Raw genomic sequence first — 24773 nt, forward strand, 5'->3', positions numbered from 1 at the left:
AGCAGTGCTGAGGCACCAGGTAAGATCTGTGACCATGTGCCATTAATTGTCAAAACGCTAGAGGAATTTCCAGCGTAGCTGAAACCAGTTTCTACAGCGGTTTCCTAATACATCCTGTCTTGCTTATTGCCAGCAGAGTATATTTCCTAACTTACCTACGTACCTCTGCTCCAGCATTGTCTTTTCCTTCCAATAGTTGCCCACAAGTAATAAGTGTAAAATTTTATTAATAGAAAGGACATATTTACAACTGGTGTTGCACACCATACATCATCTCTGGGTGCACAGCGTAATAAAAGATGGACCGAGATGCAGTTTTTGTCTCGCTAGTTACGGGGACGTTGTTCAGGTCATCAATAGTAGAAAGGATGGGAGCAGGCATAGACTCGCACTCCATGTTCTTCTTCTGAGGATGATGATGATCAGGAGTACGTGTGTGGCATCTTTCGCCACAGTCCGCCACATAGACAGGTTTTGATCCACCTCTGCTCCCACTGTTTCACAGCAGTTGCCTTATTAGGGGACTTCAGCATTGTTACACAGCCACACCTGGGGACCAGAAACAAGAGATTGGTTTCCAACAGTAAGTGTCCAATTATAAGAATACTAGATAAGTAACTGCACAACTCCCGAAAGAAGAAACCAGCACCATACTCATAAAGGGAAATACTGCATCTAAAAAGGTAACTTCTCTCCTTTCCCTGGTTCCTCCTTAACATATTATAGTTTTTGTAGCTTCAGGTATTAAAACGTTGACCATATCTTGCATATGATTTGCTGCCATAGATTTGGATGGATTTTGCCCAGATCCTGGGCTCTCCCTGCACAATGGTGAATAATACAGTTTACAGCTTTGCTATCAGAGGTTGAAAAGTACTACAAACATTTCCAGGCCCCTGAAACCACGCGAGCAGATAATACTACTTCATCGGTGCTTTGATTACATTATACAGTACTAATTCTAGCTTCTTAACATATAAATCAGACAACCGTGATTTGGTATATCCTGGTAAGCTTTTTTTTGGGCAGTGATTTGTGGGACCCCCGGAAGGGGGTGATAGTGTGGAAGTTGATACCTGCAGGATTAAAGGGTGCAAATTCTGTCTTACTGTCAATAGTATCTGTTTCCTGCCCTACTAGGCACTAAAATCGGATATATTAATCATCCCTGGCAAATTGTAGTGTACACCACCATTCCACAATGGGAATGAAAGAATTACTGACAATTGCCTGAGAGGTCAGAAACACTGACCATCTGAATTAGATTTATAGAATGAGCATAATGCCTTATTGTCAACACTTGAGCTTTTACTATGCGAAATGTCAGAGCCATTCACTACCTCTACATATTATCAGAGTCTGTATAGTAGCACTACACCCAGCTCTAATGTCTATAATTTATTATTACAGTCTTCTTTATATTTTTTGTTGGATAACATTTTTAAAACAGATATAAATCTTATTGCTATCGAGATTATAAAAAATGTTGCATGAGGCAAGATACCCAAATGATGTATACATATCAAAAGTCTGATCTACAAATGTAGTGTGTCCAAAAGCACTACGCTATATAAACAGGGATCAGTCTGCTACTCACCGTGTGCAGGACTTGCAGGGCTCAGTGGGAAAGGTGCCCAAATGGAGTCTTCTAAGATGATCAATTTTTGGCTGTGTAGGTGACCTGGGTGAACGGAGACGGATAATGTCAGACATAAAAATAGAATTATAATTACCTACTGGTAAATCCTTTTCACGTAGTCCATAGAGGATGCTGGGGTCCACATTCGTACTATGGGGTATAGATGGGTCCACTAGGAGCCATGGGCACTTTAAGAGTTTAATAGTGTGGGCTGGCTCCTCCTTATATACCCATCCTACCAGATTAAGTCTAGAAACTGTGCCCGAGGAGACAGACAACTTTGAGAGAAGGAATTTAAACAGATAGTAGCAAGATTCACACCAGCTCATACATACAAGCCAAACCAAGCTATCCAGCTTGACAACTCAGCAACTGCTGAATAACGTTACTTAACCAAGTAATAACAGTACTAAACCAGGAACAAAGCAGTACTGATTTAACCACAGCAGGATAACGAAGCGCTGGGCGGGCGCCCAGCATCCTCTACGGACTACGAGAAAAGGGTTTACCGGTAGGTAATTAAAATCCTATTTTCTCTTACGTCCTAGAGGATGCTGGGGTCCACATTAGTACCATGGGGATGTACCAAAGCTCCCCGTACGGGAGGGAGCGCGCGGAAGCACCTGCAGAACTGATTGGCCTCTGAGGACCAAAAGTTTGGTCAAATTATCGAACTTGTAGAACTTAGCAAACGTGTTCGACCCTGACCAAGTAGCCGCTCGGCAAAGTTGTAAAGCCGAGACACCCCGGGCAGCCGCCCAGGAAGAACCCACCTTACGAGTAGAGTGTGCCTTAACAGATTTTGGACACGGCCAGCCTGCCGTAGAATAAGCATGCTGGATAGTGAACCTGATCGACCTTCTGTAACGTGAAGTCCTTTTCACATAAATCTTCAAAGCCCTCACAACATCCAAGGACTTTGAGGGAATTGAGGAGTCAGTAGCCACTAGCACTACAATAGGTTGGTTGATGTGAAAAGCCGACACAACCTTTGGAAGAAATTGCTGGCGCCTCCTGAGCTCAGCTCTATCTTCATGGAAAATTAAAGAAGGGGCTCTTGCAGGACAATGCCCCCAATTCAGAAACACGCCTAGCCGAAGCTAACGCCAACAAGTGAGAAACTTAACCTCAACCTCCTGTAGAGGCTCGAACCAATCTGATTGCAGGAACTGCAACACCACGTTAAGATCCCAAGGTGCCGTGGGAGGCACAAAGGGATGCTGGATGTGCAACACCCCTTTCAATAAAGTCTGAACCTCAGGGACGGAAGCCAATTGTTTCTGGAAGAAAATGGACAAGGACGAAATCTGGACCTTTATGGAGCCCAAACGTAAGCACACATCCACACCTGCTTGCAGGAAGAGGAGAAACTGCCCAAGTTGAATCTCCACCATAGGAAACTTCTTGGACTCACACCAAGAAACATACCTTTTTCCAAATGCGATGGTAGTGCTTAGACGTTAATCCTCTAGCCCAGAGCTGGCCAAACTAGTCCTCGAGATCTACCAACAGTTCACATTTTCCAGACCACCTAGCTGGTGCACAGGTGTAGACATTACTAATTAAGATGTGATGCATTCATTCCTAACTGACAATTCTACAGATCTCCAGGAGGCCTGGAAAACATGAACTGTTGGTAGATCTCGAGGACCGGTTTGGCCAGCCCTGCTCTAGCCTGTATCAGGGTAGGAATAACCTTGTTCGGAATGCCCTTCCGAGCTAAGTTCTGGCGTTCAACCTCCATGCCGTCAAACGTAGCCGTGGTAAGTCTTGATAAGTAAACTGCCCCTGTTGAAGAAGGTCCCCTCGAAGAGGAAGAGGCCTCTGATCTTCCAGTAGTAAATCCAGAAGATCCACGTACTAAGCCCTGCTTGGCCAGTCTGGAGCAATGAGGATCGCCTGAACTCTTGTTCTCTTAATCAATTTGAGAATCCTTGGAATGAGCGGAAGTGGAGGGAACACATACACTAACTGGAACACCCACGGAGTTACCAGGGCATCCACCGCCACTGTCTGTGGGTCCCTCGAACTGGAACAATACCTCTGAAGCTTCTTTTTGAGGCGTGAGGCCATCATGTCTATTTGAGGTACGCCCCAAAGACTTGTCACCTCTGCAAACAGCTCTGAGTGGAGGCCCCACTCTCCTGGATGGAGATGGTGTCTGCTGAGGAAGTCCGCATCCCAGCTGTCTACTCCCAGAATGAAGATTGCAGACAACGCCCAGAGGATGATTCTTGTTACCGCTGACATTGCAGCTCTGGTCTTCGTTTCGCATTGTCTGTTTATGTAGGCTACTGTCGTTACATTGTCCGATTGAAATTGCATAGCCCGATCTTTTAGCAGATGAGCCGCCTGTAGAAGACCGTTGTATACGGCTCTTAGTTCCAGAATGTTTATTGGAAGGCTGGATTCCAGGCTTGACCACCATCCTTGGAAGGTTACCCCCAAGATGACTGCTCCCCCCAACCCCTGAGACTGGCAACTGTGGTTAGAAGGATCCAATTCTGAATCCCGAACCTGCAGCACTCCAGGGGGTGAGAAGTCTGCAGCCACCAGAGGAGCGAAATTCGGGATTTCGGTGACAGACGTATCCTCTGGTGCATGTGAAGATGAGATCCTGACCATTTTTCCACGAGATCCAGCTGGAAAGACTGTGCATAAAATCTTCTGTACTGTAGAGCCGTGTAGGAGGCAACCATCTTCCCCAGAAGGCGAATGCACTGATGAACAGATACTCGGGCTGGCTTCAGGACATCCCGTACCATTGATTGGATCACCAACGCTTTCTCCACCGGCAGAAACACCTTCTGCACTTCCGTGTCGAGAATCATTCCCAGGAAGGACAGTCTTCTCGTCGGCTCCAGATGTGACTTTGGAAGATTCAGAATCCAACCATGATCCCGGAGCAGTGGAGTTGTGAGAGCAATGGACTGCAACAACTTCTCCCTGGACGATGCTTTTATCAACAGATCGTCCAGATATGGGATTATGTTCACACCCTGTTCTCGTAGTAGAAGCATCATCTCCGCCATTACCTTGGTGAACACCCTCGGAGCCATGGATAAGCCAAATGGCAGCGCAACAATGCAAACCTGAGGTAAGCCTGGTGTGGCGGCCAAATACGAATGTAAAGGTAAGCATCCTTGATGTCCAAGGATACCAGGAATTCCCCCTCCTCCAGACCTGAGATCACCGCTCTCAGAGATTCCATCCTGAACTTGAATTCCCTCAAATATGGATTTAATGATTCGAGGTGCAGTATTGGCCTGACCAAACCATCCGGCTTCGGTACCACAAAAAGGTTTGAATAGTAACCATTGTTTTCCAGCTGAGATGGAACTGGAACAATGACATTTGCCCTTTCCAATTTTTGAATGGCATCTTGTAAGATAGCCCTTTCTGTCAGCAAAGCTGGTAAGCTCGATTTGAAAAATCTGTGAGGTGGGAGCTCTTGAAACTCCAGTCTGTACCCCTGAGATACTATATCTAGTACCCAGGGGTCCAGGCCTGAGGACGCCCAGGCCTGACTGAAATTTCGCAGTCGTGCTCCCACCTGCCCGACCTCCAGGCTGGGAGGTCCACCGTCATGCTGAGGATTTTGAGGAAACAGTACTTGGCTTCTGTTCCTGGGAACCTGTCGGTGCAGGTTTTCTGGATTGTCCCCGACCACCTCTGAAGAAGGTGGTCGGGGATTTGGACTTATTAACCTTTGCGGTCCGAAAGGACTGCATGGTAGATGCAGAAAAGGATTTCTTTGAGTTATGGAGCCATCCCACACAGCACCCCAATAGACAGATATATAATAATGCCTGGCGCTGACTGTGTAACTTTAATAAACTACACAGTAATGTGAATAACACTTTCCCCCTCTTCTATAACCCCCTAGTACTGCACAGGATAGCTGGAGTTATGGAGGAGGGTCAGCGCTCCCGGTCAGCATCTCTGTAGTGTGATCTGCAGGGAGAAAATGGCACGGTGAGTGCTGGATCCGCTGAGGAGAATATCTGCCCCCTAAAATGGCGCGTCTTCCCGCACTTGCAGAGATTATACTGGCCTGAGGTAAATGATGCTAGCAGAAGCCCAGAGTGCCTGATAGCTGCTGTGACCAGTTTTAAGGGTGTCTGCGCCGGCCCAGGGCGCCCTTCACAGCGCTGCACTTTCTACCTCTGAGCCTTCTGGAGTACAGCCGCAACGCTGCGCTCCCACCCTGATGCTGCCATTCTCACCGGATCCCCGCTTGTTAGGTCACCGGCGTTCATCCCACCACCGACGTTTTCTGGCTCTGTTAGGGGGTGGCGGTAGTGCTGCGGGAGCGAGTGGCCATTAACCTCTGAGGGTTGGACACTACTCCGTCCCCCCTAAGTCCCACAAAGCAGGGAGACTGTTGCCAGCAGCTTCCCGGTGCATAACTAAGAAAAAAAAAAAAAAAAGAAGAAGAAAAAAAAAAGGATTTTACTCACCGGTAAATCAATTTCTCGTAGTCCGTAGTGGATGCTTGGACTCCGTAAGGACCATGGGGAATAGCGGCTCCGCAGGAGACTGGGCACAACTAAAGAAAGCTTTAGGACTACCTGGTGTGCACTGGCTCCTCCCTCTATGACCCTCCTCCAGACCTCAGTTAGGATACTGTGCCCGGAAGAGCCGACACAATAAGGAAGGATTTTGAATCCTGGGTAAGACTCATACCAGCCACACCAATCACACCGTAGAACTCGTGATACTATACCCAGTTAACAGTATGAAATATAACTGAGCCTCTCAACGGATGGCTCAACAATAACCCTTAAGTTAACAATAACTATATACAAGTATTGCAGACAATCCGCACTTGGGATGGGCGCCCAGCATCCACTACGGACTACAAGAAATAGATTTACCGGTGAGTAAAATCTTATTTTCTCCGACGTCCTAAGTGGATGCTGGGACTCCGTAAGGACCATGGGGATTATACCAAAGCTCCCAAACGGGCGGGAGAGTGCGGATGACTCTGCAGCACCGAATGAGCAAACTCTAGATCCTCCTCAGCCAGGGTATCAAACTTGTAGAATTTAGCAAATGTGTTTGACCCCGACCAAGTAGCTGCACGGCAAAGTTGTAAAGCCGAGACCCCCCGGGCAGCCGCCCAAGAACAGCCCACCTTCCTCGTGGAATGGGCTTTCACTGATCTAGGATGCGGCAGTCCAGCCGCAGAATGTGCAAGCTGAATCGTACTACAAATCCAGTGAGCAATAGTCTGCTTCGAAGCAGGAGCACCCAGCTTGTTGGGTGCATACAGGATAAACAGCGAGTCAGTTTTCCTGACACTAGCTGTCCTGGAAACGTAAATTTTCAGGGCCCTGACTACGTCCAACAACTTGGAATCCTCCAAGTCTTTAGTAGCCGCAGGCACCACAATAGGTTGGTTCAAATGAAAAGCTGATACCACCTTAGGGAGAAATTGGGGACGAGTCCTCAATTCTGCCCTATCCATATGGAAAATCAGATAAGTGCTTTTACATGACAAAGCCGCCAATTCTGACACACGCCTGGCCGAAGCCAAGGCCAACAGCATGACCACTTTCCACGTGAGATATTTTAATTCCACGGTTTTTAGTGGCTCAAACCAATGTGACTTCAGGAAATCCAACACCACGTTGAGATCCCAAGGTGCCACTGGAGGCACAAAAGGGGGCTGAATATGCAGCACTCCCTTAACAAATGTCTGAACTTCAGGTAGAGAAGCCAGTTCTTTCTGGAAGAAAAATCGACAGAGCCGAAATTTGGACCTTAACGGAGCCCAATTTTAGGCCCACAGTCACCCCTTGACTGTATGAAGTGCAGAAATCGGCCCTGCTGAAATTCCTCCGTTGGGGCCTTCTTGGCCTCACACCACGCAACATATTTTCGCCATATGCGGTGATAAAGGTTCGCGGTCACTTCTTTCCTAGCTTTTATCAGCGTACGGATGACTTCCTCCGGAATGCCCTTTTCCTTCAGGATCCGGCGTTCAACCGCCATGCCGTCAAACGCAGCCGCGGTAAGTCTTGGAACAGACAGGGCCCCTGCTGCAGCAGGTCCTGTCTGAGCGGCAGAGGTCATGGGTCCTCTGAGATCATTTCTTGAAGTTTCGGGTACCAAGCTCTTCTTGGCCAATCCGGAACAATGAGTATAGTTCTTACTCCTCTTTTCCTTATTATCCTCAGTACCTTGGGTATGAGAGGAAGAGGAGGGAACACATAAACCGACTGGTACACCCACGGTGTCACTAGTGCGTCCACAGCTATTGCCTGAGGGTCTCTCGACCTGGCGCAATATCTTTCTAGCTTTTTGTTTAGGGGGGGGGGGACTCCATCATGTCCACCTGTGGCCGTTCCCAACGGTTTACAATCATTTGGAAGACTTCAGGATGAAGTCCCCACTCTCCCGGGTGGAGGTCGTGCCTGCTGAGGAAGTCTGCTTCCCAGTTGTCCACTCCCGGAATGAACACTGCTGACAGTGCTAACACATGATTTTCCGCCTATCGGAGAATCCTTGTGGCTTCTGCCATCGCCATGTCGGTTTACATAGGCGACTGCCGTGATGTTGTCTGATTGGATCAGTACCGGCTAGTTTTGAAGCAGGGGTCTTGCCTGACTTAGGGCATTGTAAATGGCCCTCAGTTCCAGAATATTTATGTGCAGGGAAGTCTCCTGACTTGACCATAGACCTTGGAAGTATCTTCCCTGTGTGACTGCCCCCCAGCCTCGAAGGCTGGCATCCGTGGTCACCAGAACCCAGTCCTGTATGCCGAATCTGCAGCCCTCTTGAAGAAGATGAGCACTCTGCAGCCACCACAGCAGAGACACCCTGGTCCTTTGAGACAGGGTCATCAGCCGATGCATCTGAAGATGCGATCCGGACCACTTGTCCAACAGATCCCACTGAAAGGTCCTTGCATGGAACCTGCCGAATGGAATTGCTTCGTAAGAATCTACCATCTTTCCCAGGACTCGCGTGCAGTGATGCACCGACACCTGTTTTGGTTTCAGGAGGCCTCTGACTAGAGATGACAGCTCCCTGACTTTCTCCTCCGGGAGAAACACTTTTCTGTGTTCTGTGTCCAGAACCATCCCCAGGAACAGTAGACGTGTCGTAGGAACCAGCTGTGACTTTGAAATATTTAAAATCCAACCGTGCTGTTGTAGCACCTCCCGAGATAGTGCTACCCCGACCAACAACTGCTCCCTGGACCTCGCCTTTATCAGGAGATCGTCCAAGTACGGGATAATTGAAACTCCTTTTTTACGAAGGAGTATCATCATTTCGGCCATTACCTTGGTAAATACCCTCGGTGCCGTGGACAGACCAAACGGCAACGTCTGGAATTGGTAATGACAATCCTGTACCACAAATCTGAGGTACTCCTGGTGAGGATGGTAAATGGGGACATGCAGGTAAGCATCCTTGATGTCCAGGGATACCATGTAATCCCCCTCGTCCAGGCTTGAAATAACCGCCCTGAGCAAATTCCATCTTGAACTTGAATTTTTTTTATATATGTGTTCAAGGATTTCAAATTTAGAATGGGTCTCACCGAACCGTCCGGTTTCGGTACTATAAACATTGTGGAATCGTAACCCTGTCCTTGTTGAAGGAGGGGCACCTTGACTATCATCTGCTGGGAATACAGCTTGTGAATTGCCTTCAGCACTGCCTCCCTGTCTGAGGGAGTTGTTAGCAAGGCAGATTTGAGGAAACGGATAGGGGGAGACGTCTCGAATTCCAATTTGTACCCCGAGATACCACTTGAAGAATCCAGGGATCCATCAGTGAGCGAGCCCACTGATTGCTGAAGTTCTTGAGACGGGCCCCCACCGTACCTGGCTCCGCCTGTGGAGCCCCAGCGTCATGCGGTGGACTTAGAGGAAGCGTGGGAGGACTTTTGTTCCTGGGAACTGGCTGTATGCTGCAGCTTTTTCCCCCTACCTCTGCCTCTGGGCAGAAAGGACGCGCCTCTAACCCGCTTGCCTTTTTGGGGCCGAAAGGACTGTACCTGATAATACGGTGCTTTCTTTGGCTGTGAGGGAACATGGGGTAAAAATGCTGACTTCCCAGCTGTCACTGTGGAAACGAGGTCCGAGAGACCATCCCCAAAGAACTCCTCACCCTTATAAGGCAAAACTTCCATGTGCCTTTTAGAATCTGCATCACCCGTCCACTGCCAAGTCCATAACCCTCTCCTGGCAGAAATGGACATTGCACTTATTTTTGATGCCAGCCGGCAAATATCCCTCTGTGCATCTCTCATGTATAAGACTGCGTCTTTTATATGCTCTACGGTTAGTAATATAGTGACCCTGTCTAGGGTATCAATATTTTCTGACAGGGAATCTGACCACGCAGCTGCAGCACTGCACATCCATGCTTAAGCAATAGCTGGTCTCCGTATAATGCCCGAGTGTGTATATACAGACTTCAGAATAGCCTCCTGCTTCCTATCCGCAGGCTCCTTTAGGGCGGCCGTGTTCGGAGACGGTAGTGCCACCTTTTTTGACAGACGTGTGAGTGCTTTATCCACCCTAGGGGATGTTTCCCAAACGTGACCTATCCTCTGGCGGGAAAGGGTACGCCATTAGTAACCTTTTAGATTACCAGTTTCTTATCGGGGGAAGCCCAAGCTTCTTCACACACTTCATTTAATTCCTCAGATGGGGGAAAAACCACTGGTAGTTTTTTCTCCCCAAACATAATACCCTTTTTTGTGGTTGTTGGGTTAATATCAGAAATGTGCAACACATTTTTCATTGCCTCAATCATGTAACGTGTGGCCCTATTGGAATGTACATTAGTCTCATCGTCGTCGACACTGGATTCAGTATCCGTGTCGACATCTGTGTCCACCATCTGAGGTAGCGGGCGTTTTAGAGCCCCTGATGGCTTTTGAGACAGCTGGGCAGGCACAAGCTGAGAAGCCGGCTGTCCCACATCTGATATGTCGTCAAACCTTTTATGTAAGGAGTTGACACTTTCACGTAATTCCTTCCACAAGTCCATCCACTCAGGTGTCGGCCCCGCAGGGGGTGACATTACATTTATCGGCACCTGCTCCACCTCCACATAAGCCTCTTCATCAAACATGTCGACACAGCCGTACCGACACACACACACACACACACACACACACACACACACACACACACACAGGGATTGCTCTTTGGGGAGACAGAGAGGGAGTATGCCAGCACACACCAACAGCGCTATATAAAACACAGGGATTAACAATATAACTGAGTGATTTTTCCCAATAGCTGCTTGTATACACAATATTGCGCCTAAATTTAGTGCCCCTCCTCTCTTTTTTACCCAATGTAGTCTGGAAACTGCAGGGGAGAGCATGGGAGCGATCCTTCCAGCAGAGCTGTGAGGGAAAATGGCGCCAGTGTGCTGAGGGAGATAGCCCCGCCCCTTTTTCGGCGGACTTCTCCCGCTTTTTCTATGTATATCTGGCAGGGGTATTTTTCACATATATAGTCTCTATGACTATATTATGTGTATTTTGCCAGCCAAGGTACTTAATATTGCAACCCAGGGCGCCCCCTTCCCAGCGCCCTGCACCCATCAGTGACCGGAGTGTGAGGTGTGCATGGGAAGCAATGGCGCACAGCTGCAGTGCTGTGCGCTACCTTGGTGAAGACCGAAGTCTTCTGCTGCCGATTTCCAGGACCCTTCTTCTTGCTTCTGGCTCTGTAAGGGGAACGGACGGTCGACGTCGGGCCCTGTGTTCGATCCCTCTGGAGCTAATGGTGTCCAGTAGCCTGAGAAGCCCAAGCTAGCTGCAAGCAGGTAGGTTCGCTTCTTCTCCCCTTAGTCCCTCGTAGCAGTGAGTCTGTTGCCAGCAGATCTCACTGAAAATAAAAAACCTAAAATAAACTGTCTTTTTCTAAGAGCTCAGGAGAGCCCCTAGTGTGCATCCAGCTCAGCCGGGCACAAAATTCTAACTGAGGTCTGGAGGAGGGTCATAGAGGGAGGAGCCAGTGCACACCAGGTAGTCCTAAAGCTTTCTTTAGTTGTGCCCAGTCTCCTGCGGAGCCGCTATTCCCCATGGTCCTTACGGAGTCCCAGCATCCACTTAGGACGTCAGAGAAAACAAGAAAATAGAAAAACTCCTATGGAGCTCCCCTAGCTGTGTCCGGCTCCCCCGTGCACATTTTCTAAACGGAGTCTGCTAGGTGGGGTATAGAGGGAAGAACAAGCCCACACTATTAAACTCTTAAAGTGCCCATGGCTCCTAATGGACCAGTCTATGTGGACCCCAGCATCCTCTAGGACGTAAGAGAAAACATGTTTGTGTGCATCTTGGTATTATGTAAACACAGGGATTTGTAACTATTTGTCAAAGTTTGAAATCACCTTGTATAAGCCTCATACTGCACAGAGGCATGGCTGGGTGCACCAGGAGGTCTGTTGAACTGTAGACGCAGAGGCAGCTTGCTCTGCAGACGACTAATCAGCCCGTTGCCGAGTGGCAGCCAGTCCATGTTAGGGATGAGAAGCTGACTAGGTAGCAGGCAACACTCGTCTATTAATGTCTCATCTGGTTCACAGGGATGATTTTCATCACGGCCTGTGCAGCAAGTACATTATATACAAGGTGTAAGAGCTTAAAGTCATTCCACGAAAAATCAAAATGCTATACAGTTTTACTACTGTTAAATTGGTCCTTCTATTGCAAACAATGCATAGTAAAGTTATGAAAAATTAGATCCGTGATTCCTAAACTTTCTTGAGAATCAGAATTCTGGCCACAGCAGCGAGGTTATTGAGAAAAATGATTAAGTAAATCGTGCTCAACAGTCATCCTTCGGTACAGTTATGTGGTGTGGACAGGTTTACACTTCTGTTTGTATAGATGTTTTATGCTCGGCAGTGGTCTGTGGGTTAAGCTACTTTTAAAAGAGTGCTACATATGAGAAAATAAATACTTAGAGGTTATAAACGGTAAAATGATTAAGAGATTCAACAAACTAAAAGCAGCGTAATTATCCTTACAGCACATCCAAAGGCGGGTGAGTAGACGGAAAAGTAGGGACATGCTGTCCTGCGTATCGGAAGTGGCTGTGTACACTGGAAGACAGCTGGGTTTCAAAAGACCCCAAATTCGGATCATTACCATCATTTCACGCAGTGTCCCCAGTGAGACCCCATCACGTAAAAAACTGTGCCCTGGTCGAAATGAGGAGCCCTGTTGAAAAGATAGTGAGTACTGTGTAGAAGGGTCACACTGGACAATCAAAGGATTGACTCAAGTGTACAAATCCAATATGAAAGGAAACATTTAACAGCAGACTGTGCTGGGGCCTCTTGATGATAGTAGGTTACCTGATTGGGAAGACTTGCCAGCAGATACAGTACAAAGTCACCGATCCACTGAATAAGCTGCTGCAATGACTGAAGGGTTGGCATGTCTAGCACAAACTCCTCTGTCTTCAAGTTAATCATAACCTTGTCTATATCTAAACAAAGAGAGAGTTGTTTACAGCCAACCCAAAAACACAGTGCACCAACACTTTAACCTCAGATTCTCAGAGAGGCCCTTACCAGCATCAGGGAATTTATTGCAGATCTCCGTAAGCCGGTCTCCTGGACTTTTGTCGGGGGTGTTAAGAATGTGGGGGCGAAGTAGGGACTTTAGGGTGCAGCTAATAGAGATGAGGAAGAGTTTGGCATGGTAGTCACAGACCCGAGTAACTGTGCTAGGGGACAATTTACAAAGTGATGCCTTCATGGCTAGGATCCGCGTGGAAAGGACCTGGAAAGAATAGTAATGATGTCAATTATTTTGCTTACATGTCCCCGCTTAAGCGCAAGTTCCACATACACTACACACCTATGAACTAGATGGTGTGCAACAAAACTATGTTACTATGCCTCACCTGTTGTAATGCTGCATTCTGTTTTGTGTACTCCTCGTGCAGCTTTTCTACTAAATTGTGTACCATATTTGGCTGTACATGAAGCAGGATATCCCACCAATCATACCCTGTCACCATACAATACTCCAGCAAGAAGAGAAGATGACGTAGTGAAGTGGTCATATCAAGGGCATGTCCCATTGATGGGGATACTCGAAGCATGCTGAGCTGTTAAGGCAGAGATTAAAGTCCTGAATCCATCTTTTTTTTATTTATCTTTTTTTGTAAAAAAAACACATTTATTGTATCTTTAGCTCATCAGTGAGGAAAGATGACAGATTGGTACCAATCTCATGACCCAGGTAGGTTAGGCAATGAAAAAAATAAGATTTTACTCAACGGTAAATCTATTTCTCGTAGTCCGTAGTGGATGCTGGGAACTCCGAAAGGACCATGGGGATTAGCGGCTCCGCAGGAGACTGGGCACAACTAAAGAAAGCTTTAGGTCACCTGGTGTGCACTGGCTCCTCCCTCTATGCCCCTCCTCCAGACCTCAGTTAGGACACTGTGCCCGGACGAGCTGACACAATAAGGAAGGATTTTGAATCTCGGGTAAGACTCATACCAGCCACACCAATCACACCGTATAACTCGTGATACTATACCCAGTTAACAGTATGAAATACAACTGAGCCTCTCAACAGATGGCTCAACAATAACTATTTACAAGTATTGCAGACAATCCGCACTTGGGATGGGCGCCCAGCATCCACTACGGACTACGAGAAATAGAATTACCGGTGAGTAAATTCTTATTTTCTCTGACGTCCTAGTGGATGCTGGGAACTCCGAAAGGACCATGGGGATTATACCAAAGCTCCCAAACGGGCGGGAGAGTGCGGATGACTCTGCAGCACCGAATGAGAGAACTCCAGGTCCTCCTCAGCCAGGGTATCAATTTTGTAGAATTTAGCAAACGTGTTTGCCCCTGACCAAGTAGCAGCTCGGCAAAGTTGTAAAGCCGAGACCCCTCGGGCAGTCGCCCAAGATGAGCCCACCTTCTTTGTGGAATGGGCTTTTACTAATTTAGGATGCGGCAGTCCAGCCGCAGAATGCGCCAGCTGAATTGTGCTACAAATCCAGCGAGCAATAGTCTGCTTAGAAGCAGGAGCACCCAGTTTGTTGGGTGCATACAGGAGAAATAGCGAGTCAGTTTTCCTGACTCTAGCCGTCCTGGAAACATAAATTTTCAAGGCCCTGACTACGTCCAGTAGCTTGGAAACCTCCAAGTCCCTAGTAGCCGCAGGCACCACAATAGGTTGGTTCAAGTGAAAAGCTGATACCACCTTAGGGAGAAACTGGGGACGAGTCCTCAATTCCACCCTATCCATATGGAAAATCAGATAAGGCTTTTACATGACAAAGCCGCCAATTCTGACACACGCCTGGCCGAAGCCAAGGTCAATAACATGACCACTTTCCACGTGAGATATTTTAGATCCACAGTTTTAGGTGGCTCAAACCAATGTGATTTTAAGAAACTCAACACCACGTTGAGATCCCAAGGTGCCACTGGAGGCACAAACGGGGCTGAATATGCAGCACCCCTTTCACAAACGTCTGAACTTCAGGTAGTGAAGCTAGTTCTTTCTGGAAGAAAATCGACAGAGCCGAGATCTGTACCTTATTGGAGCCTAATTTCAGGCCCATAATCACTCCTGCTTGTAGGAAGTGCAGAAATCGACCTAGTTGAAATTCCTCTGTTGGGGCCTTTTTGGCCTCACACCAAGCAACATATTTCCGCCATATGCGGTGATAATGTTTTGCAGTTACAACTTTCCTGGCTTTAATCAGAGTAGGAATGACTTCCTCCGGAATGCCCTTTTCCTTTAGGATCCGGCGTTTAACCGCCATGCCGTCAAACGCAGCCACGGTAAGTCTTGGAACAGACAGGGCCCCTGCTGCAGCAGGTCCTGTCTGAGTGGCAGAGGCCATGGGTCCTCTGATATAATTACTTGAGGTTCTGGGTTCCAAGCCCTTCTTGGCCTATCCGTAACCACGAGTATCGTTCTTACGCCTTTCCTTCTTCTTATTCTCCATACCTTTGGTATGAGAGGCAGAAGGGGGAACACATAACCCGACTGGTACACCCACGGTGTCACTAGAGCGTCCACAGCTATTGCCTGAGGGTCTCTTGACCTGGCGCAATATTTTTCTTTGTTTAAGCGGTACGCTATCATGGCCACCTGTGGTCTTTCCCAACGGTTTACCATCAGTTGAAAAACTTCTGGATGAAGTCCGAACTCTCCCGGGTGGAGGTCATGCCTGCTGAGGAAGTCTGCTTCCCCGTTATCCACTCCCGGAATGAACACTGCTGACAGTGCTAACACGTGATTTTTCGCCCATAGGAGAATCCTTGTGGCTTCTGTCATCGCCATCCTGCTTCTTGTGCCGCCCTGTTGATTTACATGGGCGACTGCCGTGATGTTGTCTGATTGGATCAGTACCGGCTGGTTTTGAAGCAGAGGCCTTGCCTGACTCAGGGCATTGTAAATGGCCCTCAGTTCCAGAATATTTATGTGTAGGGAAGTCTCCTGACTTGACCAAAGTCCCTGGAAGTTTCTTCCCTGTGTGACTGCGACCCAGCCTCAACGGCTGGCATCCATGGTCACCAGGACCTAGTCCTGTATGCCGAACCTGCGGCCCTCTTGCAGATGGGCACTCTGCAGCCACCACAGTAGAGATACCCCGGTCCTTGGAGACAGGGTTATCAGTCGATGCATCTGAAGATGCGATCCGGACCACTTGTCCAACGGGTCCCATTGAAAAGTTCTTGCATGGAACCTACCGAATGGGATTGCTTCGTAGGAAGCTACCATTTGTCCCAGGACTCGCGTGCACTGATGCACCGATACCTGGTTTTGCTTCAGGAGGTCTCTGACTAGAGATGACAGCTCCTTGGCTTTTTCCTCCGGGAGAAACACTTTTTTCTGGTCTTCCAGAACCATCCCCCGGAACAGCAGACGTGTCGTAGGAACCAGCTGTGACTTTGGACTGTTTAGAATCCAACCGTGCTGTTGTAGCACTTTCCGAGATAGTGCTACCCCGACTAACAACTGCTCCTTGGACCTCGCCTTTATAAGGAGATTGTCCAATTATGGGATAATTAAAAGTCCCTTTTTTCGAAGGAGTATCATCATTTTGGCCATTACCTTGGTAAACACCCTCGGTGCCATGTACAGTCCAAACGGCAGTGTCTGGACTTGGTAATGGCAATCCTGTACCGCAAATCTGAGGTACTCCTGGTGAGGATGGTAAATGGGGACATGCAGGTAAGCATCCTTGATGTCCAGGGATACCATGTAATCCCCCTCGTCCAGGTTTGCAATAACCGCCCTGAGCGATTCCATCTTGAACTTAAATTTTTTATTTATGTGTTCAAGGATTTTTAATATAAAATGGGTCACACCGAACCATGCGGTTTCGGTACCCCAAAACAGTGTGGAATAGTAACCCCGTCCTTGTTGAAGTAGGGGCATCATGAGTATTACCTGCTGGGAATACAGCTTGTTAATTTGCCTCTAGCACAGCCTCCCTGCCTGAGGGAGTTGTCGGCAAGGCAGATTTGAGGAAACGGCGGGGGGGGAGGGGAGAGACATCTCGAATTCCAGCTTGTACCCCTGAAATACTACTTGAATGGAACAGGGATACACCTGTGAGCAAGCCCACTGATCACTGAAATTTTTCGAAGCGGCCCCCCACCGTACCTGGCTACACCTGTGGAGCCCCCGCGCCATGCTGTGGACTCAGAGGAAGCGGGAGAAGAATTTTGATTCTGGGAACTGGCTGACTGGTGCAGCTTTTTCCCTCTTCCCTTGTCTCTGTGTAGAAAGGAAGCGCCTTTGACCCGCTTGCTTTTCTGAAGCCGAAAGGACTGTACCTGATAATACAGTGCTTTCTTAGTCTGTGAGGAAACCTGAGGTAAAAATATTTCTTCCCAGCTGTTGCTGTGGATACGAGGTCCCAGAGACCATCCCCAAATAATTCCTCACCCTTATAAGGCAGAATCTCTATGCGCCTTTTAAAGTCAGCATCACCTGTCCAGTGACAGGTCTCTAATATCCTCCTGACAGAATGGACATTACATTCATTTTGGATGCCAGCCGGCAAAATATCCTTCTGTGCATCCCTCATATATAAGACAACGTCTTTAATATGTTCTCATGTTAGCAAACTAGTATGTTTGACAGGGTCACCGACTACGCTGCAGCAGCACGCTCTGCAGGTTTCAATCTAGTACCTGAGTGTGTAAATACAGACTTCAGGATAGCCTCCTGCTTTTTATCAACAGGTACCTTCAAAATGGCCGTATCCTAAGACGGCAGTGTCACCTTTTTTGACAACCGTGTGAGCGCCTTATCCACCCTAGGGGATATCTCCCAGCGTAACTTATCCTCTGGCGGGAAAGGGTACGCCATCAGTAACTTTTTAGAAATTACCAGTTTCTTATCGGGGAACCCACGCTTTTCACACACTTCACTCATTCATCTGATGGGGGAACAAAACACTGCCTGCTTTTTCTCCCCAAACATAAAACCCATTTTTAGGGGTACTTGGGTTAATGTCGGAAATGTGTAACACATTTTTTATTGCCGGGATCAAATCACGGATGTTCCTAGTGGATTGTGTATATGTCTCAACCTTGTCGACACTGGAGTCAGACTCCGTGTCGACATCTGTGTCTGCCATCTGAGGGAGTGGGCGTTTTTGAGCCCCTGATGGCCTTTGAGACGCCTGGGCAGGCGCGGGCTGAGAAGCCGGCTGTCCCACAGCTTTTATTCCTACCGTCCACCCATCCATCCTGGTGTCGGCTCCACTGGGGGCGACATCACATTTATCGGCATCTGCTCCGTCACCACATAAAACTCCTCATCAAACATGTCGACACCGCCGTACCGACACACCGCACACACACAGGGAATGCTCTGACTGAGGACAGGACCCCACAAAGCCCTTTGGGGAGACAGAGAGAGAGTATGCCAGCACACACCAGAGCGCTATATAATGTGGGGATTAACACTATAACTGAGTGAATTTTCCCCAATAGCTGCTTGTATATACAATATTGCGCCTAAATTTAGTGCCCCCCCTCTCTTTTTAACCCTTTGAGCCTGACAACTACAGGGGAGAGCCTGGGGAGCTTTCTTCCAGCTGCACTGTGAAGAGAAAATGGTGCCAGTGTGTCTGAGGGAGATAGCTCCGCCCCTTTTTCGCGGACTTTTCTCCCGTTTTTTTATGGATTCTGGCAGGGGTAATTATCACATATATAGCCTCTGGGGCTATATATTGTGGTATTTTTGCCAGCCAAGGTGTTTTTATTGCTGCTCAGGGCGCCCCCCCCCAAGCGCCCTGCACCCTCAGTGACCGGAGTGTGAAGTGTGTATGAGGAGCAATGGCGCACAGCTGCAGTGCTGTGCGCTACCTTGGTGAAGACTGATGTCTTCTGCCGCCGATTATCCGGACCTCTTCTTGCTTCTGGCTCTGTAAGGGGGACGGCGGCGCGGCTCCGGGACCGAACACCAAGGACGGGCCTGCGGTCGATCCCTCTGGAGCTAATGGTGTCCAGTAGCCTAAGAAGCCCAAGCTAGCTGCAAGCAGGTAGGTTCGCTTCTTCTCCCCTTAGTCCCTCGGTGCAGTGAGCCTGTTGCCAGCAGGTCTCACTGAAAATAAAAAACCTAAATATATACTTTCTTATTAGAAGCTCAGGAGAGCCCCTAGTGTGCATCCTGCCTCGGCCGGGCACAAAGATCTAACTGAGGCTTGGAGGAGGGTCATGGGGGGAGGAGCCAGTGCACACCAGGTGACCTAAAGCTTTCTTTAGTTGTGCCCAGTCTCCTGCGGAGCCGCTAATCCCCATGGTCCTTTCGGAGTTCCTAGCATCCACTAGGACGTCAGAGAAAAGAGGATATGTTTAGGGCATCCCAAGTTAGTCTTGTGAAGCATAAGTCTTAACTTTGGGCCAGGCCCAATAGGCCTGATGGTTCCCCTACACCCCGTGGGGGCTTAAGTGCCTGAACACAGAGTTTAATACAAGAACTTTGCTGAATATACACATGTGCACAAGCTAATGCAGTTTTCAGCCAATAAGATCTAGTCACAGACTATCATTTTGAAAAGCATTTCCCTCAGGAGAGAAAATATATATAGGCCCTTATTTAATTCTCAGGAATGAGTGGTCACCATCATCAGCTGCGTCCAACCCCAAGGATTATGGATAGCAATACTGTAGAATTTTTTTTATACGAGTAGGTCAGAGAGCATGTTGCCAAGCAATATCCACTGTACTAATGGCAATACTGCTATCCAAAGCTGTAATACAGTAGTACAAATAATTGAATGGCCAGGAAAGATGAACAATCTGATGCATTCGGCACAAGGCTGCAGTCACTGCAATGTAACAGGATTATTTGCACAACAAGTTAGTCTAGTATCCAAAGAAACATTTAAAACAATCTGAACACCGATTGCTGCAAGTTTTACCTCAATGCACTGTGGGCACAAAAATAGGATTTTGGTACTTACCAGGTAAATCCTTTTCTTTGAATCCATAGGGGGCACTGGAGTACTCTTGGGATATGGACGGCTTAGCAGAAACAAAGGCACTGAATATTTAAATTTAGAACTCTCCACCCCTCCATATCCCAGAGTACCTCAGTGTACGACCTCAGTGTTTTTTACTGAGCCGAACAGGAACTATAGAGAGGTTGACAATGGAGAATTCCTATAACATAACGGACAACAAAGTTGACACACAACGTTACTGACAACTAAACAGTTGACACCATAACCGATAAACCTTTATAATTTGAACCAAAATCGGTGAAAATGTGTTACCATAAGCTCCTCTGAGCTTAATACAACCCAGGTAAAACTGCTCTGGGTGGGCGTCCAGTGCCCCCTATGGATTCAAAGAAAAGGATTTACCTGGTAAGTACCAAAATCCTATTTTCTTTTTCATCCACTAGGGGTCACTGGAGTACTCTTGGGACGTACCAAAGCTTCCCTCGTGGGCGGGAGAGCTGTTTGACACCTGTAACAGTAGGCGGCCAAAGCTAGATGCTGATGCCGCAAACGTTTCAAACTTGTAAACGCGCACAAACGTGTGCACTGAAGACCATGAGCTATTACTGACGTAGGCGACTGTAACTTAGCCTTAAGGTAAGCCTGACGTGTAGTCAGTTTTATCCAACTGGATAATGTCTGCTGAGAAGCTGGCTAACCCCACTTGGCAGCATCATAGAGAACAAACAACGTATCCGTATTACGAACTGTAGACGTTCTGGACATAATGCGCGTACCACATTCAGAATTCTAGAATGTGCTGTCAACACATGAACCACTATTGGTTTATTGATGTGAAAAATAAGAAATCGGAATTCGTCCGAAGTTCCGCTCTGTCATCAGGAAACCCAAATACGGTGGCTTGCAATACAAGGCACCCAAATTTGAAAAACGCCTTGCCGAAGCTAAGGCTAGAAGAAAAAACGTTTTCCAAGTGAGAAACTTAATCCCCACTTGTTGTAAGGGTTCAAAATATGAAAACTGTAAGAAATCTGAACCCAGCTTCAAGTCGCATGGCGCTGTAGGTAGGATAAATGGAGGCTGCACTCTGAGGACACCCTGTAGAAAGGTGTGTACCGACGGCAATAGAGCCAATCGTCTTTGAAAATAAATTGACAACACCGATACCTGCACCCTCAGTGTAGATAAACGCAGTTCTCCATCCCACCCCGTCTGTAAAATAACAGAATACGGGTAACTTGAAAGATGTCGGAAACTTCCGAGCTTCACACCAACCTATATAGGCACGCCAAATTCTGTAATAATGAGCTGCCGTAACCGGCTTCCTAGCTCATAACATGGTTGGTATAACCGATACTGTAATGCCCTATCTCTTTTCTTAAGAGGGCGGTCTCAACAACCACCCCGTCAACCGCAGCCGCGGTAAATAGGTAAATAGGGGTAAAAGAACGGTCCCTGTTGTAACAGGTTGGACATAGTATGAGCGGCCAAGGATCGTGTGCGAGTATTCCTTGGAGATTCGAGAAGCAAGCTCTCCGAAACCCATGAGATATCACTAGTATGACTGTGACGAACTGTCTTATGATCCGTTTTAGCAACGGAGAGAGCAGCGGAAAACGGTGGACCCAGATACACGAGGCTGTACGACCACGCGAATGTGAGAGCATCCACCGCCACTGCCCTTGGGATCTGTCGTTCTGTACACATACTGAGCGTTTGTAATTGTGGCGAGATGCCATCATGTCCACCTGAGGGTAACCCCACCTGTGGACCCACATGTGAAACACCTCTGGATTTAATGCCCAGTCTCCTGGATGAAAATCCCGACGGCTGAGATCATCTGTCTAACAGATGTCCACTCCCGGAATGAACCCAGTCGACAATATCACCTTGTGGTATTCTGGGCAATTGAGGATTCGAGCTACCTCCCGCATTGCCATGCGGCTTCTCGGTCCTCCCTGGTTGTTGTGTATGCAACTCCCGTTGCGTTGTCTGACTGCACTTGGACAGACTGAAAGCGAAGCATGTAGTGCATTGTAAATTGCACGGAGTTCCAGGACATTTATAGACAGCTATCTGTTGTAATCCGTTTTAGAAACCCTGTCGCTGACCTTTTTAAACTACAACTCCTCAACCTCTGAGACTCTCGCCCAGAGTAGACACACCCTCGCCCCCCTGTGGGAAACGCGAGTGAAACCCGCCGAACTGAAGCGCTTCGAAAACACATCATTGTTCCTAATAGGCGAATACACCAATGTACCGCTAGTGTGCGTGGCTTTTGCACTAATTGTACCAGATGGTATAATCTGTTCTTTCTGGTGTAGTAGGTAAATCTTTGATTTACCGTATCTGTAATCATACCTAGGAATTGAAGTCGTTCAGACGGAATTAGATGCGATTGTTTTTGAACTTGACACTGCAACCGTGGTGTACGTTAGCAGCGCAAGTAAGAGGAACCTCTGTTGAGACAGAGCTCTTATGAGCAGATCGTCTAAGTATGGAACGATTGTCACTGCCAGGGCTCTGAGATGAGCTATCATCACCAACATCACTTTGGCGAATACCCGAGGCGCTGACAAGAGGCCAAACGGTAGAACCTGAAACGGTTAATGGTTGTGGCGTATTGCAAAACGCAAGAACCTGTGATGCGGTGACCAAACCGGAATGGGTAAATACGCATCCTGAAGATCAAGCGCAATCATGCAATCTTGTGGCTCCAAATATGCAAATACTAACCGCAGAAAATCCATTTTCAAACTGTAGTAAGTGACTTGCTGATTGAGACTGCGACGGAGCCCTCCGGCTTCGGTACCCCAAACAGAGGGGAATAAATAACCCTGCCTCTGTTGGTGTACCAGGCCTGGAAATAAAAACAGCTGAAACCAGCAGAGACTGAATGGCAACCTGCCAAAACGCCTAATTTCGTTCGACAGAGGCAGTCTTGTCTTTTAACCTTTAAATAGCGGATACATCCATGAGTGGATGTCTGGAAACCCGGCAAATGTAACGTGTAAAGGCGCGCTTCCACAATTGGAAACTCGAGATGGCCTGAGAGGCCGTCAAGCCACTGGCTTGTTGACTTTAGCGCCCTGGCGTTACAAGGCGTGACTGTTTTTGTACCACAGCCTTGAAAAGACTGAAGTCTAAAGGCTTTAAACGCCGGACCAGAGTATTTCCGTTTTGATACCGGAGGAGGCAATGGCTAGTTTTTACCCCCCCGCCTTGGCCTGAATATCAAATTTAGGACCAAACAACTTCTGGCCTTGTCGTGCTGAAACTAGCGACGATGAAAAGCGAGAGTCGAGGTAACAGGCGTCAGCAGAAGCTTTACAGAGATACTCTGCAGCTTCTCATTAACGATAAGTCTAACGTGATCGTCATTGTTTCCATACATAGAGCGCCTAGTGACCCAAATGTATCTTGGGTCTTTATAATGTTTGACACAGACGAATTCACCAATGGCGGATTCTCCCATTTAGATGTGGAAACGGGTAAATAGAGTTAAATCTTAGTCAGATATTCTAAATAAGAAACTCATTGAAGATCTGTCGTTTATTAAATTCGACGGATTAGATGTTAGTCTCCTTAGTCTCTGTAAAAATTGAGACATTGACTCACTGGTCCTTAGCAATGTATGGTTGTCAAAACCCGCACTACCTGACTGCTGGTTTAATGTGCCCTTCTCACTCGTAGTTATCGCTGTGAGGTTTGACATAGAATTGTCAGACTGCATTAAATTATAAGACCAGTTAAATTAACACCCTGGTACCCAAAGGGAAGTTGGACCTTTGGAAAGGCTGAGACTCCTCCGTTAGAGCTGGCGGAGTAACTTCCGAGACTCCGATCTTACCGCTCCTGTCGAGCGGAGTCAATTTGAATTGCCAATGCTTAACATAGGATCTGGGACTGACCCGGCTTCCGGAGTGGAACCCTACAAAACAACGGAATCTGTGGTAGATTTATGTACAGACATTGTAATAAACCTTATATTTAGTCTGTGTTGGAGCCTTACCCCTTATACAGACAGACACCACAATAGCCAAAAGGACAGACACTTGCACGACTCAGTAAAATCTTTACTTAAGGTGCGTTTTATATATATATATATATAGCCGAAATACAGTTCACATGGGCAGCCTATGTGAAACCTGAACCAAAATTCCCACTAACACCCCTGCGCCTCCGGTGGCGTAGAGATGTAGGGCAGGAATGTTCTGGAATTACCACTGGAAGAAACAGGAAACATGATTAAAATGGCCCCCATGCCATGCTTACACTGATACTCACAGGACAGGTTACAATACCTGCTGCAGTTAATATAGGCTCAATAGATTATTATACAGTGATAATCACAGTCTAGTATACACTGATAATAATCACAGTCTAGTATACACTGATAATCACATGCAGGTTACAATACAATCACAGGCAGGTCACATTTAATATAAGCTCTGCCTGCAGTTAATTCTGTATTAATATCTTCTATAGATATGGCAGCCTGTTAATATTAATATCTTCTATAGATATGGCAGCCTGTTAATATATATATATATATATATATATATATATATATATATATATATATATATATATATATATATATATAGGCTCAACAGCCTATTATACCGTGATTTTTCCCCTTGCAGCATTAATACCTTCTGTACTCCCTGTACTCCCTGTAG

At 47.3% G+C, this 24773-nt stretch overlaps 1 protein-coding gene across 2 annotated transcripts in view; it reads right to left on the minus strand.

The window, feature by feature from the left end:
- Window positions 1-210: 210 nt before the first annotated feature.
- LOC134902310 (mediator of RNA polymerase II transcription subunit 16) overlaps window positions 211-24773 on the minus strand; it is a 54453-nt gene continuing 29890 nt past the window's right edge. For both annotated transcript variants that reach the window (XM_063914379.1, XM_063914378.1), the window contains 7 exons: window positions 13531-13737; window positions 13196-13406; window positions 12977-13110; window positions 12647-12839; window positions 12008-12221; window positions 1598-1681; window positions 211-549 (listed from right to left, as the gene is read on the minus strand). In XM_063914379.1, the coding sequence (XP_063770449.1) occupies window positions 423-549; window positions 1598-1681; window positions 12008-12221; window positions 12647-12839; window positions 12977-13110; window positions 13196-13406; window positions 13531-13737 (1170 nt within the window). In that variant the 3' untranslated portion in view covers window positions 211-422. The remainder of the gene's footprint in view (window positions 550-1597; window positions 1682-12007; window positions 12222-12646; window positions 12840-12976; window positions 13111-13195; window positions 13407-13530; window positions 13738-24773) is intronic.

Source organism: Pseudophryne corroboree, chromosome 1, assembly GCF_028390025.1.
Source record: "Pseudophryne corroboree isolate aPseCor3 chromosome 1, aPseCor3.hap2, whole genome shotgun sequence".
Classification (NCBI taxonomy): domain Eukaryota; kingdom Metazoa; phylum Chordata; class Amphibia; order Anura; family Myobatrachidae; genus Pseudophryne; species Pseudophryne corroboree.